Source organism: Harpegnathos saltator, unplaced genomic scaffold (genome assembly GCF_003227715.2).
Source record: "Harpegnathos saltator strain DR-91 unplaced genomic scaffold, Hsal_v8.6 scaffold604, whole genome shotgun sequence".
NCBI lineage: Eukaryota > Metazoa > Arthropoda > Insecta > Hymenoptera > Formicidae > Harpegnathos > Harpegnathos saltator.
The window spans coordinates 906350-924953 of NW_020230432.1; the positions used below are offsets into that span (position 1 = coordinate 906350).

The 18604-nt window shown below is 49.9% G+C and overlaps 1 protein-coding gene across 1 annotated transcript in view; it reads left to right on the forward strand.

Moving 5' to 3' along the window:
• Positions 1 to 18604, forward strand: part of LOC105183296 (uncharacterized) — a 104466-nt gene that overhangs the window by 64609 nt on the left and 21253 nt on the right. Inside the window, exon 3 of the mRNA XM_011141317.3 lies at positions 18521 to 18598. Within this exon, the coding sequence (XP_011139619.1) occupies positions 18521 to 18598 (78 nt within the window). The remainder of the gene's footprint in view (positions 1 to 18520; positions 18599 to 18604) is intronic.

An 18604-nucleotide genomic window follows, 5' to 3' on the forward strand; every position in this document is an offset into this window, starting at 1 on the left:
CCGGAATTGCCGTGCCTCGACTATGCGCACATCCACTGAAATATGCCGCGGTATAATTAGACAGTAAATTCGGCTATATTGTGCGCGGCTTTTACGAGTCCCGTCGGCCGTGTGCGCTGTAATCACCAGCGTGAGGCGCGAGGCGCGAGGCTCTCCTTTGCGAGAGAGCTACGCGCTATTGTTCCGCTCCGTGCGCTCACGAGGCGTCTCTGTGAAGCTCGCGATTCGAGATCGTCGTCGAACACTGCGCGCGAGACGCGTGTCTCTCCGCGCTCTCTCGTCGCCGATGCTGCTCCGTCCCTCCCCCCGCACTTTCGTCTCACGCTCGTCCGCGTCAAAGCAAATTTTAATTAACGCGCCGGCGTCAACAAAGCCGCGCGTTTTAACGTCGCAATTATCACGTCCGGTTTAGCGGCGGGCGCGACCTGTCCTCTCTGAGCCTGGGACTTTGCCTTCTGGCAAACACGAGCGCGTCCTTACGCGAGCGAGCGCCCGTGGAATTGTTGTCATTTTTGCCGGTTGTCGGAGCTACACGCTGCTCTTCTCTGCGAGAGAAGCACGGGGCAAGAAGAGGCCGACGTAAATTTCAGAGAAAAACAGCTGGTCGACTAGCAGGCCTGTACATAGTCGCGCGATTGCGATCGCGAATGTGCGCACGCGTTAGGCGGAGCAACTGGGCGATCCGCTTTGATTTCCTCGTAGAGATATATTGTATATCTTCGATTGACTTGCAAAAGCGAGAATCGCGAGAGGCGAGAGGCGAGAGTCGCCGTGATAAGCGAGAGAATGGCGAGGAACAGGTTCCTGATTAATGACTCGTGAGAGGCCGGAGATTTAAAGGCTCCGCGCGCTCGCGTGCGAGCGTGTATCCTCTTGCGGTGCAATAATTATTTGCACGGGACTTGTAATTATATAACAAGATGTTGCGTCGTAATAATGTGCGAGCGATCGGCCGAAAGGTCGTTTGACGAGACTACTTTGCGGTCAGGGTAATTTGTTCGCACGCGTTTCACGCGCTTGCGAGTGAGAGACAGCGATTTAACCCTTAGAGGACCGGCATTTTTCCTTTAAAATTTGCAATTTTTTTCGCGGAAAATTCATATATATATGTAATCATCATGTCGCGTAAAGTTTTCGAGTTTGTCGAATGGCTCCTATAGAAGCGGTTCAGAACGGAACGGCCAAAATAAAAGATTTTCAAAATTTGGATCTTGGCATTTTTAGGGTTTTTTTTTATATCGCTGATCATCATTTTGATATCAGATTATCGAAATTTTACAAAGAAAGGCAATTATTTACCTAAAATAAGTCTGTATTATATATAAGTAATCTCATACGGCAATAAAACTTTCCTTTAGCATAACTCAGAGCTAACGACATGGACGTAGAAAGTTATGTAGCTCCTTTGTTTTCTTTTTTTATATTTTTTGTTATTTCAAAACTTTTTAATTTTTTATTTCTTTATAATTTTTTAAATTTTGGTTTTAAAAAATGATGAAAATTATTTTATTTCAAAAACTATTTTTCTGTATTTTTTATACTTATTTGTTACTTTTAGAGTGATTGTTGTCACGCACTGTGCGCAATCGAAACTCTAATAGTGTTGTGTGCTGATTTTATATAATTGTGAGAGAAAGTGGGTCTATTACAGATAAAAACGTACGGAGATGCAAATTACTACGCAGTTAAAATGCAGTTAAAATACTTGTTAATAAAAGTTTATTTACAATTAAGATAAAAATCACATGAACACATATGCAAATATATATTTTTAGAGCACATAAACATCGACATAAATGCATAAATAACCATAATGTGACTTTTAAGAAAACACTGAATGCCGATTTATATGTGGCTCCTATAGGAGCCAGCCCGGTCCTCTGCAGATTAACGATTTAACGCGGCGGAAGAACGCACCGAACGAGAGAATGATTTCTGTTCGGTTCTTGTTCGGTTTCAGAGTTTCTCCAGAGTTACTCTCATTTTACTAAACAAGAGAGGATCGCAAATTGCAGTCGTGTGTTACCCGATCGTATTCCGCGTTGCATTCTGACTTGCATTCTGATGTGCACGACGATAGCCTTTTGAAATTGGCTCCTCACGGCGATACGCTCTATCACTCGTTATCTATTGTCTTTTTAATCACGATCGAAACAGGCTTCTCACCTTGAGACTGCGTAATCGCGGTAATCGGAACCCGCTGTGAAAAATCGCGGAATCTCGCTCCGTGAATCAAGCTCGCATAGTCAAGAGCGGCGAGACCTTCGGCGTCCAGTTCTTTTCTCTGCTTCTTTTCCTGTTCTTGCGCTTGAGACAGAAAGAAAGAGAGAAAGAGAGAAACTGCTCGCATGCAAAGGACTCGCGCACGCGACAGGACAGGCCACGCGGAAATCCGACGTCCGCTGCAATTCTAATTACGATTAAGCCGACTTTAATTGCAACGACGGGTCGTCGTGGCTCGCGCGGCGCAAAAAAAAGAGGACGCCTCTTTCGCGACCCTAATGGACAGAACGCAAAAAGACACGGCCTAATAGGACCTGAAGCGTCTCTCTCTCTCTCTCTCTCTCTCTCTCTCTCTCTCTCTCTCTCTCTCTCTCTCTCTCTCTCTCTCTCTCTCTCTCGTTTCGCTAACAACCTTCTCCTCCTTTTCCTCACCTCCCTCGCGCTCCGCCCCTCCCCCCGAAAGCTCCTAGGGAATTATTTCCCGCTTGTCGAGATATAACGCCCGGGACGAGCTATAATTCGCGACGCGCGCAGTGATTCATCGTTGGTGGCGATGCAAATGTTTGAGCGACCCGTTATCTCGGGAGACCACCGGTCCTCGTCTTTTTATCTGGCCGCCCTTGCTGCGCCCTTCCACTGCCGCACCGGCTCGCTCTTTTTCACCCTGTGTGTGTGTGTGTGTGTGTGTGTGTGCTTTCCTCCTCCTTCTTTTTCCGAAGCGCGACGCGCTTCGCAACTCGCCGCGAGTTCGCACGCGACGAGCTCGCGGGAGCCGTAAATCACAGATATATCGGGCCAGTGTCGATTCTGCCGTTACACCCTCTCGCCGCCGTGGCCGGGATCGCCATTAGAGGGATACTTGATATACGCCGCCCCCGTGAGACCGCGGGGAGTCAGGATCGTTTTCGTGCTTCATTATCGCCGAGTTGATGTGCGACGCAGCGCGGTGAAGCGGTAATCGGCAAACGTTGGACGACGTTGTCATATAACGACTGCGACTGTTTAAACGGTGGCTGGGATCCTCGCTGTTGGGGCAAGCTCGGCTGGAATTTCGCCGTTATCGCGAAGCTTTTTCGCGGAGAGGGGAAAAACAGCAACAAAAGAAGCGAGAGGGGGAGAGAGAGAGAGAGAGAGAGAGAGAGAGAGATAAAACGCGCACACGATGACGCGATAGGCGACGCCGAATTAATTTCGGTATTTTGGAGAAGGCCGCGGGGTGAGGGGCGAGCGCAGCGAGTGTTTGACCTTTTGGACGAGGGAAAAAGCGGATAAAAAACGACGCGACCCCGTTGGAATATCTCGTTCTCGCTAAATGACGTACATTCACGTGACACATGCGATAGACATTTTCGTAATGTGCACGTAGATTCACCAGCGACGCGAACGGGGACACGTTCGCGCGATTGAAAACAGGGTGACTCAACAGTGATATAAGCGCAGGGCGATAAGGTTACTCCGCAGAAAATCTCAAGACCGCCGGGGTAATCACTATTAATAATCGGCAAGGCGCGGTCCTCGCGATTCGCACGCGCGCGCGCACGTAATATGCCTTATATAGCGGCATGGGTGGGGCACGCGCGGCAGGAATATTTTCATTGTTCGCGCGTGACTGCGCAATGTCGCGGGTCATTTTTACAATTCAGAATAATCTCACAACGCCCGTGATTCGCGCAAGTCCGTCGCGCGCGTGTCCGTCAGTCATCGATGCGGTCATCTGGAAGCGCGGTACTCGCGAATCGCGCGCTCGCCATTATCTCATGTGACCGCCAGCAAAACACAATGTACCCCCCCTTCCCCCCCGGCGAGCACGGCGCGCTCTCTGTCGTTCCTCGTAAAGTCCCAAGTCAAGAGTCAATCGAGAGCCCCCGCCGTCTTTTTAGTTTAAACTGCGAAGACGAAAGGCCGCTGCGAAATATGATCCTTCGCGCTCATCAAATCTGAGCGGAGCGGGCTCTGAGCGGAAGTTTCTCTTTAGTTCGACGCTCGGCCGATCGTTAAAAGATCAAGTGTATCGAAAATTGGAAAGGAAATCTCGCGAAAAACGACGAAGCCAGCGGACGGACGCACAAGCGGAGTACCCTTTCGCAAGCGAGAAGAAAAGGAACTCTCGTCTTCTCAGACGAGGAACAGACACGCCGCGCGTCTCTCTGCTTTCCGCCAATCGGCGGAGCACTCTGCAGCTGATTACAAGCTGCGTTTTTCGCAACTGCAAAGGAGCCGCGTCGCATCTCCGCGAGATACGCGCCCTTTTGATCTAAATTCCTTCACGGCGACGGTGTGACGAGCACGCTGAACGTCGCAATATACAATTCCTGTCGTAATGACAACCACATTGTCGCGCGAGCGAGCAAGAGAGAGAGAGAGAGAGAGAGAGGAGGGGGGAGTTAGTTGATTCTCCCTAGGCAAGAGGAATAATGGCAGCCAGGATAATCCATCCGCGCTCGCGCGGGTACTCGTGTCAAGAGACAAACGACTCGCTTCAGAGTCCCGACCGAGGAAGACGTCGAGTACGATGATTCGCGGACGCTGTTAGAGTATCGATAGCCATTCGCGCGCGATAGTCGCGTTGCGTGAATTCCCGGCGCAGTTCATCGTGCGTGAGTGCGATCGGCGCCTCACTTAGCGTTGCGCCTCTCTCGACGATAAATTCGATTGCTTTATGCGCGGTCGGCGATTTAATGGTTTGAGATAGGGGATGCCGCGCATATTCCCTCGGATACCTGCAACCGCGATCACGCTCGCGGCAGGGTGGATTCGGCCCCAAAGGTGGCTCTTCGCTCTTTGTGCTCGCATGTTCGATCTCGGCGATCGCGCGCGTGCGCTCGCGATGCGCACGCTCGTTTCCGCGCGATATTCGATCCCCGCGGCGCGTCTCGTATTGGCGCGCTCGTTTATTTTTAATCGGATTAAATATCCGATCTCGCGGCTCGCTTGCTTTCTTCTCGCAGGCCGTGAGATAATTTGCCGCGTTTCTCTTTTTTCTTCTTTCTCCCCCCGATGATAATTCAATGGCGCGGAGCAATCAATTTGGCGACTTAACGAAACGGAAAACTCGCTGGCGCGAGTTGTCGCGCGAGAAACGTCCGGGATCGATCGGAACGAATAAATTCGACACGTCCCGCTTTCCCGACATCGTCGTGGAAAAAATTCCAGCAGCAAATTCGCAGCGCCGTGTTAGCGGAATTGAAAGCGGGATCCACGGAGCGAGGAGAAATTATAAATTCACGAGAAACTTTCGCGCAGCGGGCGGAGTAGAAATTTGCTTCGGTGAAAGATGCCGACAGCGCGCGGTAGTACTCACACCATCGCGCCTCTCGATAAAAGTAATCCCGTCGATGCTGCTCGCGGAAAGAATCAGTTCCGTCGAGCTGTAACGTCGGGCACCGATAACCCGTCGTTCGCGAATTTAACACTCGTCGTCGCTCGCAAATATTCTTATTTTTCCGCTGCTCTCCCCTGAGAGACTTGCTCGAAAGGCGAAACGCAAGCGGCGTCGCCGGACGATCCTCGTGAATTGTTTCCCCTACGCTTTCCTCGTTGGAACAACGAGTTTTTCTCTCCACTAAGGGAATTGGACCCGTATTATCGCACCTGGACAAAAGGGACAATTCCGTCCGTCAATGTCTGTAACCGCTTGCTAGTGACCGTGGCGTGGCTGGTAGTACGCAAGGAAAACCGGGGCGTGTCCGGATAATCTGCTTTTCCGTCGTGATACCATCCGAAGAAAGAGGAATCAGTGCCGGGTATTTCGTCGAGCGTGGGCGGTGCACGTCGGCTTGGAATTATTCGATAGGAAACGATCTTCGGTATCCACCTCGACGTGGAAGGACGCAGTGCCGTCTTGCAACGTGCGCGAACGGGCCCTCACAGGACGATTCGTCACCCCTCCGCGTTTTGTATATACTTCTTTCTTGCGCGATTACATTTCTCAGGACTGACGAAATTGTGCGTTCCGCTAATTGCGCTCTCGCTCACGCACTGAAATTTTTTTAACGCATACCTTATCATCCCCCCTGTGTATCATCCTTGCGTCATCGAACTTCATCCGTCTGTCGTCGTCTCTCACAAATCGTCTCTCTCCTCAGATATATCTAGGGGGAAAAATCTTTCTCGAATTATTATTACAGGGAAACGCAACGAAAGAAATTTCGTCAGATTTCCGATTTCCGAAAAAAGACGGAGAAACGTGTCCACGTTAGCTACGTGATAGCTGTGAAGATCGAAAGCCACACTCAAAGATGGCACCCAGTGTAATCTCATTAACCCCAATATTCCCATCGTATCTGTTGCGCCAATTGCCGGGTGCGCATCGTCGCGAAACAATACGAAGAGCGCGCTCCCGGCACTCGCAACTTCGAAATTCGAGCGCACCGAAGTTACGCGGTCTCGTCGCCCGGAGCATTAGTCCGCGCTATTGTGGGACACCGTGCATCTCGGGGTTGCCGAGTAATTTCCACGCCCCGGGCACCTCGAAGTCATCAAGACGCGACTGCGACTCTGCGGGGTGAGATGTATTGGGCGAGGCGATGTATCAGACGTTTCTCGTTTATCTACTTCCCTCGCAGAGCTCCGCTCCGACACGTAGCCACTCGGAATCTGTCCGATAAATCCGTGACTCTCACGGAACTTTCTTAACGACCGGCCGCGGGAGCTGTATCGGACCCACCCCTCCTCATCCTCCTCGTCCTCTAGTACTCCTTCTTCAGCCTCGAGCGATCGCTTTGCATCGCAATTTCGTTCGACGGACCGAGCCGAGCGCGTCGATCGAACGCGCGACCGAAGAAGCCTCAATAGTATTCCGCTAAATAAGGCGAGTCCTGGTCTTGGTCCGCTTCTGCAAATCGTCCTCCTCGGTCTCCTCCTCTCTCTCTCGTAGGCGGGAAAGTCTTCGCAGTCGCGAGAAGCGCGAGCCCTGTCGTCGAGGTCGAGTCGCGGCGACGAGTTATAATGAGTTGGGAAACGCTTCGCGCGAGTCTGTCTCGAGCGAGAAACTCTCGGAGCTATTACTTCGCCGCGTGGATTTTTCGACGTGATCGGGAACGCTTTCCCCGTTCAGGGAGAATTTCTTCTACGGGATACCGACGCTGTGAAAAGACACGTGTGCGAAAATTGTCGAAAGATGGAGCGTAAACGACTCGCTCAGAGAAGGACACCTTTGAAAAGCTCCAAGCTATTTTCCGGCTTATTTGTTACACACGTTGAAATATTTCGTGTGGACGTTTTGTTAAAATCTATACAAACACGTTTGTATCCGTGTCGATATTGATGCAATACGAGAGCGCAATACGCAATACGCAAAATCGAGATTTGAACTTTTCTTCCGACGCACTTCCAAGTGCGAACGGCCGGCTTCGTCCATCATCGGATATATAATATCAATATATAATATCTCGCCGCGTGCGCGAAGTCGCGAAAATCGATTCTCGTCTGCAGAATTTGAGGAACGTACAGATCACATAATTTCCGCGAATCGCGCTCCGCCGGATTTCATGATCATCGCGCGCTACCGTAACGGAAAATACGAGCGCGCGTGCGTTCGCGATCATCGTCGCGCCTGATGTTACTTTTAATTAGTGCCGGCGCCAGGGTGCAATTGAATTTTCCGACCAAGCTTTTAGCGTAAATGAAAATTTACGTCAGCGCAACACGGATTCGACGTTATTCTTGGCGGCGACGACGACGGCGGCGGCGGCGGCGGCGGCGGCGGCGGCGTTCGACGTGTGTGTATACGGTTCTCCGGCAACGTAACGAGAAATAGTGGGGTTGCCGGATCGCGTCAGCACGCCTTTTCCGAATAGAAACTTTCCTACACGTGAAAACGCTGAAAGGTTTCCATCGACCGGATCGCGCTTTTCAGCGTGCCACGCTACCTTTTGCCCGCCCTCGACGGGCGGCGGCTCCCGACGTAACGGTAACTCGCGTTAGCACGCGCGCCGAGTATTTTGCGGGCTGTAACTCCCTGCAAGTTTTACGGGAGAAAGTGGATCGCTGGTTTCATCGATAATGAAAGCGCGGCAGGGGGGAGATCCGCTTCTCAGCCTCTCGGCGAGACCGAGCGAAAAAGATACTCTTCGTAATAATTTCATCGTCTTGTTATCTCGTTGTCTCATATCTCGCTGTTTATTATCGCCCTCCATAGCGCACTTGCCCCGATTCGACTCGGACAATAAACTAGAATAGATCCTTTGTTTCGCGCGCGCGCGCGCACGCGCGCACGGTGACGTAAAGGCCGTCCAATTACGCAAGGTATTTCTATTAGCGGCGGTGCGTTCGCATCGCCCATGCCGGCCGGCGAGTAAAACATCGTATGATCCACACATCGCATGTATATACACACACACACACACACACATGCGCGCGCGCGTAAAAAGCAAGTGTGCATCGCGAGCAAGCCACAGAGATGTGGTCAGTACGTTTGATCTGTGTGGCGAGATCCGCCCTGTGCAGAGCATTCAAACGTATCCCGGTATCGTTCGAACAGCGGCGTCGGTTTCATCGGCGAAAAATCCGGTTTGCCGATTCTCAATAGCATGCCTGCTGATTATGAAAACGCATGTGCGCTCATTGAGAAGGATCTCGGAACGACGGGAACCGGAGTCGTTAGCGGATATGCTCCTGTTGATACCGAGAGAGCCCGTCCGAGAGAGATTCGCATCCGTCGGATATCCTGTTTAATCTCGTGAACCTTCAACGGAGGGGGAGGTTCAATTTCGATAGTCCGTCTTTTGGAAACGGAATTATCAGGGCATGGATTGGCTATCGAGTAATTGGCGATCCCAGCCGAGGAGGTACTTCTCGCGAACTTTGCGCTTCGTGATGGTTTTTAAGTGGACGGCAAAGGTATACGCTGCAATTAGTTCGGAGAGTTTTACGAACGCGTTATAATTTTTCACGTTTATTTCGACCTCGGCAACGGGAGGGCACGCTCAGATGGGGGCAGAGAACGAGCAGAGGACTTTTGTTTTCACGGCGGCGCTCCCGTTGAGGGAGCGAATCCGTGGAGGAAGGCGGAATCGATTTCGCGAAGGATACTGCGAAAAGTGAGAAAGGAGGAGGGAATCCCTGTATACATATAAGAGGCTCCCTTCGCGACAACGTGATCCTTCGTGGGGCAACGTGTCTCGTAAGAGGCGCGTTAACTTTATACCAGATGCCGGATCACAGGCTGCACAGAAGAAGAGAGAGAGAGAGAGAGAGAGAGAGAGAGAGAGAGAGCCTGCTTGTAAAAATCCGGCTGCCACGCGAACTTACGCGAACGGTGCTCCGTTTAACGTGCACACAAAGTGGCGTTAACGTTTACGGTCCCTCTGATATGTCGCCCCGAAAAGATATCGTCGTGGTAACCAATGCCTCACGAAACCGCAGTACCGAGTACACGTGATGCTCTCTTTCTCTCTCCCTCTCTCTCTCTCTCTCTCTCTCTCTCTCTCTTTCTCTCTATCGCTATTCGCGCACGAAGGACGAATTTTCCGGCGAATTTAAAATCCGTATTTCTCGGCAGAAACTCGACGCGAGAAGAAGTCGTCGTTTGCCGCGGAGCTCTGGCTTTGAAAAAAATCGTTCTGCTTTATTACATCGTATGACATGAAACTCGTGGAAATTTTGCAGCTGAATCTCCTCCGATTGAGATCTTTCTAGTTCGAAATTGAATTCCATCAATGCAAATTGGATGAAATTGTTAATTAAAGTCCGCGTTATATATAATTTAGGACGTAACGAGGTCCTTCCAATTATTGACGACTCGGATAAAATGCTTCTTGAGCGATCGGAACGTAATTTTTCCAGTGTCACTTTCCCTCCCCTGCCTCCTTCCCCCTTGAATTCTCTCTCTCTCTCTCTCTCTCTTTCTCGCTACTAGCTGGATGAAGATGTATACGGTACTTCTGAAATACACTTTGTACCTGATGCGCTCGGCGTAGTCGAGCGGCATTCGCTCAATCGTGCTCGACTTTCGAAGAATCCGTCGAATGTCAATGCGAGCCCCAACCCTTCTGCATTCGTCTCATTGTCATTATTACCACCTTCGGTAGCGCATCTTGAGCGGACAGAATTCCATTTGTTTCACTGGAATCGAGAGAGAGAGAGAGAGAGGGAAAGAGAAAGACACCTCAATGCTCGGACTTGTACTCGTTTCGTACTCTTACTCGATTTCGACCCCGAAGCAGCCTCTCGACGCGAACTTGTCGATTGCACGAGCCAATTGCGAGCGTAATTTCGGAATCGTTTCAAGTCGACGTCGATATTGACTGCTCATGCTTTGCCGAGAGATCCAAGTTTGTTTCGAAAAATTCACACAAACAGGAGGAATCCAATTAATATCGAAACATTTTACGTGTAACCCTCTATTTTTTATATTTCCGGTTATCTGCGAGATTGCGTGAGTTTCTTTAATGTTAGTTTTGAATGTCGAAAATTTTCCTAATACGTGGGTCTCTCTCTCTCTCTCTCTCTCTCTCTCTCTCTCTCTCTCTCTCGTTCTATCTTTCTCTTTTTTCACTGTAATTCTCAAATTATCATCCTCGTGTTCACTACGTTCTCAAGATGTACCGTCCAGGCCGCAAACTGACCCCTCGTTAGCGATCCTCGCGAGTTTGCGTGCAATTGCAGCGGAAAACAAAAAAGGATACAGGGCTCTGACGACTATGATTTGCGCAAAAGCCGGGCAATTTCAGAAGTAGTAACGACTGAGACGACGACATGCTTGCGGCAGCGCTTAAGTATCTCCTGAGACCGACGCGGCTCCAGCTCCGGGATAAGGATCCCGGGAAGCCTGGAGGTCGCTCGACCCTCTTACGGAGGGCATTCTTAACGATCGTTCTCCTTTACCAGGAGGTTACCAAGGCTTACGACTGTTAGAACGAGGGCCTCGGGAAATAACGTTCATCGCGGCGGGGCGAAGGTTCTCTGTTTTCCTCGGATTATTGCGCATCCGCGAAAATTCATCGCCGCTGTTTTACGGTCGGAATGAGACGAGCCTTGTGTCGCATTATACATGCCGCGGTGATATTTTATCGACCGTCAGGATACCGTAAACCGTAAACTCCGTTCTCTCACGCGGGAATTAATCAATTGTCAGAAGTTGGAGCGTCCCTCGCTCTGTGTGAACTTTCCACCGGGTGTGTATCTTCCTTTCTCACTGCTGAATGATATGACAGTGCAATTATCATGTCCTCAAAATCTTATATACATCGCGCGTTTTCATAACATTATTAGCCGCGTGACAATCCCAAAGAGATATCTGATTTCTTCTGCCGACTCACACGACGGTTAAAATCCAGGATAGAAAAGAAACCTCCCTCGCTCGATCGCGATATAAATTATCCGGTGGCGGCGCGGATTCGGGGGATAGATAACGAAGGCTCGTTGGCCGCCGACGATCACGTTCGCCAACGAACGTTCGACGACGATTTGTGCTAGCGGTGGCACGTGCCGACGCGAGGGCAAGAAAGCGACGAAAACTGCGAGCCGCCCCTCGCCCTCCCCCTCGGACGACAATACGCTTGTTGCATTTTGGCATCCGGCCCGCATCGGAGCCCTCATCTCCTTCGGCCACTTATCCGGATACATCTCGATCGGAGCACAGGGCTACACCGCACGTAGGGGGCGGCCGAGCTGAATTTCAAGGTGTCCGTTCGACCGCCGGAAACTCCGCGACAGCGTACAAATGCCGAACGACGTGCAAGCCCTCGCGGCGATTCGCCCGTCTGAAATACCGAATATTGTGTGACGTGACGCGCGCGAGAGAGAGAGCTCAGGCCTTCCGACGAAGCTCGCCCAGGGCGGCCGAGAGCGACGCGGACGGGTAAGTCGCGCGACTTTGGGAAATTTTATAAAAACGATTTTATAAAAACGTGACGTGAAAAGGGGAGCACGCGCGAGACAAGCTCCAGGACGCTGGATTGCACTTGCTCGCCGCTCGGCCGACTCGGCGAGTCACTTCATCGCCGTGACGTAAAGATCGCGAGAGAGAGAGAGAGAGAGAGAGAGAGAGAGAGAGAGAGAGATTTCACGGGCTAAAAATTTATGATATATATTATTCACCCATCCGAGTGTGTACGGTCACGTCGCGCCGCGAAGGAGATCCGGGAGATTCGCCGGGATTCCTTCCCCTGGCCATCTCACGGCCCGCAAGCGCCGGATTCTCCGCACTGATCCGTCCGTACTGATACTTCACCGAGTGATTCAGACTCCCGTTGTCTCACTTTCGCGTCTGATTGATAACGGGAATTTATATCTCCCTTTCGTACTCTCGACCGAAAGTACACACGGGGCACGTGGAGCACATGGCTGATCATAAAGGCGCTCTTACTACTGCGAGAGCTATATCCTCATGGCGAAGCCGGGGCATCTCTCGCATTCATCGTTTGCGGTACGCGTTCTCGCTCTCTCTCCTTTTGCCGTGTTTAAATATTAAACTCTCATCGAAGTTTCGAGGGGCTGGAAAATCCACGCATCGAACTGCGAATTGTCCGTATGAAAAAAGTTCTCGATGTGATGTGCGAAAAAATTGGCCGTTAGATATCGCAGAAATAGATATTGAGACACTCGGAATGAGAGATTTAAATGCGAATGTTATTGTATCGGAGGTAACATCGCGACGTTTGAGAGACGGAAATGTGAAATATGAAGCGGGAAAGAGGAGGCCGCGTATGCCTGCGCGTTGTATTCCCACGGGAAAGAAACTCGATCGTTCAGCTTGTCCTACGAGAAGCTCCGTCCGAGAAGCTCCCGCTACTCCGCTTGAATCCGTTAAATTCCTGCGACTCGGCGAAATGCAATTACCGAGTAATTCGGAGGACTATGGAGGGCAAGATGGTGCTAGTCTACGGTGCGTTTTACAACTTGGCTGTGAGCCAGCCAGCCAGCCAGCCAGCCAGCCAGCCAACCAGCCCCAGTCAGCTCCTCGAACAACGTAAATCATATTATCTTAACGAGACCAGAGATAACGTACTATTGTCGCCCGAACGACGCCGCGAATGTATCGCGCCCGAGTCAACCAAAAAGCGGAGTCGGGCCCGAACGAAAATGAAGAAAGACGCTCTCCATCGGCATAATTGACTGCCGGGGCAAATTGCGTCCCTCGATATCATCGCCGCTTTCGTTCGAGGCCGGGCGCGAATTTACACGCCCGTAAAACTAGCTAGATAATTATTGTCCCTCGATTTGCACGAAACGAGGTCCGGTCCGCGGCGGAGGAACAGAGGACGTCCGTCGTCTGCGCACGTCTGCTTGTTGCACGAAGCACTAATGATAATCGCGGAGATCCTCCGCGAGATCCGTCATTTCGACGAAACGAGCCGCTTTCGGCGCGCGTGCAGGATCTGCTCGCATCTGCGCTGCGCGCGAGTACCGTAAAAATGTGTATTACGGTACACGACGCTCGCGCACGACGGGTGATTAGGCGGAACGAATGCGGGATAATTTGTTTCTCGCGCCTCTTAACGAGAATAATCGTTCCGCCCTAAAAAGCGTGTCGAAGCGTCTCTGTTTCGAGCGGAGTTCATTTGTCGTACCTCGCGCTGGCCGAATTCTCCGTCGCGTGGCGGGTTAATACAGATGTATAGGGTGTTTTACAAATTGGCAGTCGGCCAGGCTCGCGTTGAGCGAGCAGCTTCGGTGCTAACGAACACAACAGATGTTACGGGAGCCGCTTTTTCGCGCGGTCGTTACTTTTTAAATATCAGACACGGCTGCGGTGAACAATGCTCATGCAAGGAACGTCGTCTGACAATTACGGAGGGTGAGTTTTTGTTGATAAATATTAAACATCGCCGTTACCACCGCTCCGAAAATCGCTCAAATTCTCAAGCAGTCCGCAAAAATATATCCGCGGTGAAGGAATTCGAGGCGAATTCTTTGATCAATCGTATCAATCAGTGCGTAATAGAATGTATAATCACGTACATCATACATGGAAATTACATTAACAGAATTGACGAAATTTTATAGCTGTTATGTATGTACATACATTAAATATTAATCACGACGTTTCGGCAATAATAAATGTAGCCGATAGTAGATATAAAATAACTGAATAATGCGTATGCCCCGTTATTAGTAGAATTGTTAATTAAATCGGTTACCTGAATAATTATTTAATGCTCACAAAGCACTCGCGCTAATTACATTATGAAGCAACATCCTGTCGCTGAATTATATTACGAGATTATTGTACGACAGACAAATTGTCGATAATCGCGTTATACGTACGAGTACAATTACTCCGTTTAAGGAGAACGCTTCTCTCTCGCGGTGAGAGTTTCTTTATGCGGCAGAATATATTCGCGGGGTCTCCATCGCGACTACTTTCTCGCGACATCTTTCGCTGAGTATCTTTGAGGACTCGACGATTATTCAGCTTTCTATTAGTGCGCGTCCCTCTTTCTCTTCCATTTATATATATCTCGACCTCATCGCGCCCTCTTGGCACGACTCGCTTCGCCTCGGCTTTTCGCTCTTCGGTGCTTTCGTTTGACGAGATCGAATTAATTAAGCGACGCGAAGTAAAGCGCGAAATAAAATTCTCCCGCTAAAGGGAGATGAAATGTGTTCCCATCGCGATACGTATGCGTCTGCGGGTTAAACGTATTTTCCGAGACACGCGGAGGTCTCGCTGCAAAATTGTCGGGAGGTGTAACGTCGCGCAAGAGAAAACGCCACCTTCGATCGAGACGTCAGTCGAGGAAAAAGCGCGCTCGCGGTTCGCATGTCCGTGGAATTCGCGGACGGGGTATATTCCCGGCGATTCCAGCTGTTGATGGAATCGACGACGGTTCTCCAGCGGTCTCAATTTCTCAATTCCGCCGCAATGGTATGCCTCGTCGTATGCCGCTGTGCCGCGCTGTGCGCGCGAAAGAATACGACAACGAGATACGCGGACTTTCGGCTCTGTAACGACGCAACTTACAAAGCCGTAAAAGAAGGATCGCCGCCTTCGCGACGGGACTTCCTTGTGTGTGCTTTACGCGAGTTCCGGACATTAGCATGTTTACGTCCGCGCGGTGACAACTTATGAAGCGGCTCGCCCCGCGACGGCGGAATATCAAGAGCGGCATTACTTCGCGAAGCAAATGCCGCGAATATACGAGGGATAACCCGGCGGAACGCGGTCCGCGATGACAAACTCGTGAATTATCCGAGGCGCGGTAATCAACTCCGTCCTTTTATTTACGACGTCCGCGCGTTACGACGGACGCAATAAAAAAGCCCTTCGGCGGAATTTAATGAAAACGAGCGGTAGAATTCGCAGCAGAAGCGTTTAAAATTAACTCAAGCGCGCTTTCCCTCTCCCTCTCCTCTTTCTCTCTCTCCCCTCCCCCCCCCCCTCTCTCTCTCTCTCTCTCTTTCTCTCGCGCGCTCTTTCTTCTCTTTTGTTTTCTGTCGGTTGAAAAAACAGGTGGAAAATATAATGAATTTGTCGGCGATTTTACGGCGAGCGGGAGAACGGGATCAAACAATATTATTTGTTTCAACAAAGAGAGAATGTCAACGAAGGGTGTGCGAGTGAATTCTTCCCCTTCCCTTCGCTCTCTGTCTCCTCCCGCAAGCGCGCGCGCGCGCGCGATAATCGTTGTCCGAAGCGCGACGAAAAGCTCGCTCGCTCGGCCCGACGATTTTCCAGCGCGATGATAAACGGCAAATTGCCCGTGGCGGCGCATTCGGCGCAAGTAATGGCGCGCCGGCGGTCGGCCGCTTAATCAGGCGGGCTTTATTTGGAAATTACGGGGTACGTAGGACCCGATGTCGCCTCGCTCTCATCTCTCGCGGAGGATTAAGCCCGCCGCCGCTCCGAGAGGATTAAACATGACAAAGCTTGTCCATTACGTCACACAACGACGGGAGGAATTCCTCCGCGTCTCGATAGCGCGAGTAGTCACGTTTACACGCTCGCTCGGCACGAGCGAAAAATTGCAGCCGGCGCGCCGTCGTAGACAACCGGTCGCATCTGCGGCCCGGCGCCGCGTCGAGCCCTCGGGGTCGCTTTAAAAGCCCACTTCGACGGCTTTAAGAACAATCCCGTGTTTTACGAGTAAGAAGCTTTAGCTGCTCTTCCGCACCGCCGCGCTTTTTGTCGCCCGACGCGGACACCGCTGGATACCGAACGATGTTGGTATTTCTCGTCAAGTCATCCACTTGCCGGATGCGCCGAGTGACGTTTGCTCTTTCGTCCGGGGACCTCTCTTCGCCTTCGTCACTACGACTCTCACTCGTTATTCCTCACGGACTTTGTCCGCAACGCGACCGAAAGCGACGGCAAGCGTGCGCTTGCGTTTGGGTTTAACTTTGTAATGCTGCGAGAGCGGAATAGCGTTCGATTGGGGCTGTTTAAATAGCACGCAGCACAGGCAGCAGCAGGGGATACTTCGAAAAGCGGGCGTCCGCAGGACGTCTGATTTCTTCCAGGCATCTTCCAGGCGCCGTTAACCCTCTGAGGCACAGTGGTAAGTATACTTACCACTATATTTCATATCTGAGGGATTCTTGTCGGGTTTCTCGCGTTTCTTAGCTTCTTGTATGATACGGAACATACATGAAAGGTTGTTGAAAAGTGTTTTGCGTAAGTTGTCCATTTGTTATAAATAAACAAAGTGTGAAAAGATACACATTTTTACAGAAAGAAATCATTTTCCACGAACTATGAGTGAATTTTTTGCTCAAAATCAAGATTTGAGGGTTTTTTGGGTCGCTGATTACGAATCTGAGGTCTAAATTCCAAAATTAATTTTCGAAGAAGGCGGATTCAAGATGGCGGATCATAGAATTTTTATTAAATTAGCTAAAATTGTACTCTGGTTAGTTTTTGAGGTCGCTGATTACGAATCTGAAGTCCAAATTCTAAAATTTATTTTCCAAGATGGCGGATCATAAAATTTTTATATGATTAGCTGAAATTGTACTTTGGTTAGCTTTCAAGATCGCTGATTACGAATCACCGATGTCACCGAAATTATCGCGATTTTTCATATTTGCGCCCGCCATCTTGGACCCGCTATCTTGAATTTCGAAAATCTAATAACGGATTTATCATCAGTGACCCCAGAAACCTCCGTATATAAATTTTCATGTGATTCGGATTTTCTGAAAAATACGTGCCTCAAAGGGTTAAAACGTCTTTTGGAACCTCGTGCTATCTCGAGCGGCAGAGTGGTAACTGTTGGAAAAATAACGACGAGAGGGGTATTACGTATCACGTTGTTAATTATTTCAGCGGTGCAGTCAAAGACGTGCGTCTCCCCTGCAAGTCTCAATTACGATTCTACACAGTCTGTCCCAGATACGATGAGACTGGTTCCATCAAAGTTCTTAGCGCAGCGATATCTATGAGTGAATGATGGTAGGTGAATGTTCTACCCTTCATCTACTTAACCTCAAAATTTGAGCGAATTCGGTTGATATTTCACTGTGGTTCGACATTTTATGTAAAGTCACTTTGTGTACGTCGGTCGAAAAACCAACATGGAACATGTTTTAAATTGGGTAAAAGTGGTGCAGAAACGTACGAAACGCTAAAAAATGTGTACGGGGATGAATGCATGTCCCGTGCGCAGGTTTTCCGTTGGTTTGGCCGATTCCGTGACGGTCGTGAGGACCTTGCAGACGATGACCGAGCACCGCCGCCAAAAACCACTCGCAATGAAGAAAACTTCGAGAAAGTCAAAGAAATTCTTCGAAGCGACCGCTGTGTGTCTGCGAGACTCATCGAAGAGGAAACTGGGATACCGAAAAACACAGTCTATCGAATTTTGACCGAAGATTTGGGCAAACGGAAGGTTGCACGATAATGCACCATCGCACAAAGCCATCATGGTACGTGAATTCTTGACCAAAAATGGCATCATTGTTATCGATCATCCACCGTATTCACCTGATCTGGCTCCGTGCGACTTCTGGCTATTTCCCAAACTGAAATTGCCGATGAAAGGAAATCGTTTCGATACCATCCCGGTCATCCAAAAGACTTCGACCGCCTTCGACTAAAGGCCATTCCAGCCGATGAGTATAAAAAATGTTTCGAAAAATTTGTTGCACGTTTCCAGCGCTGTATTGACTCAGAAGGAGACTATTTTGAATAAACAAGAATAAAAAATCAAAATAATAAACGCTTTGTATTTTTTTTAGACCAGTCTCATTGGATCTGGGACAGATTGTGTATTCCATTGCAGGCGACGACGAAGAATTATGATTTCGCGTAAAATACTCTGTTATATTAATAACGAATGATTCAGAAAAATTGTACGATGTATCGTGCGCGTGACGTCTGGAGCAACCATTTCACGTTGGAAATTGTCTGTTTCAGCTAGCACCAACCTCGTGGGCAAATTCACGCAGAGCGTCCGAAGGATCGTCCAGGACGTGAAGGACGAAGGAACTTCAAGTAAGT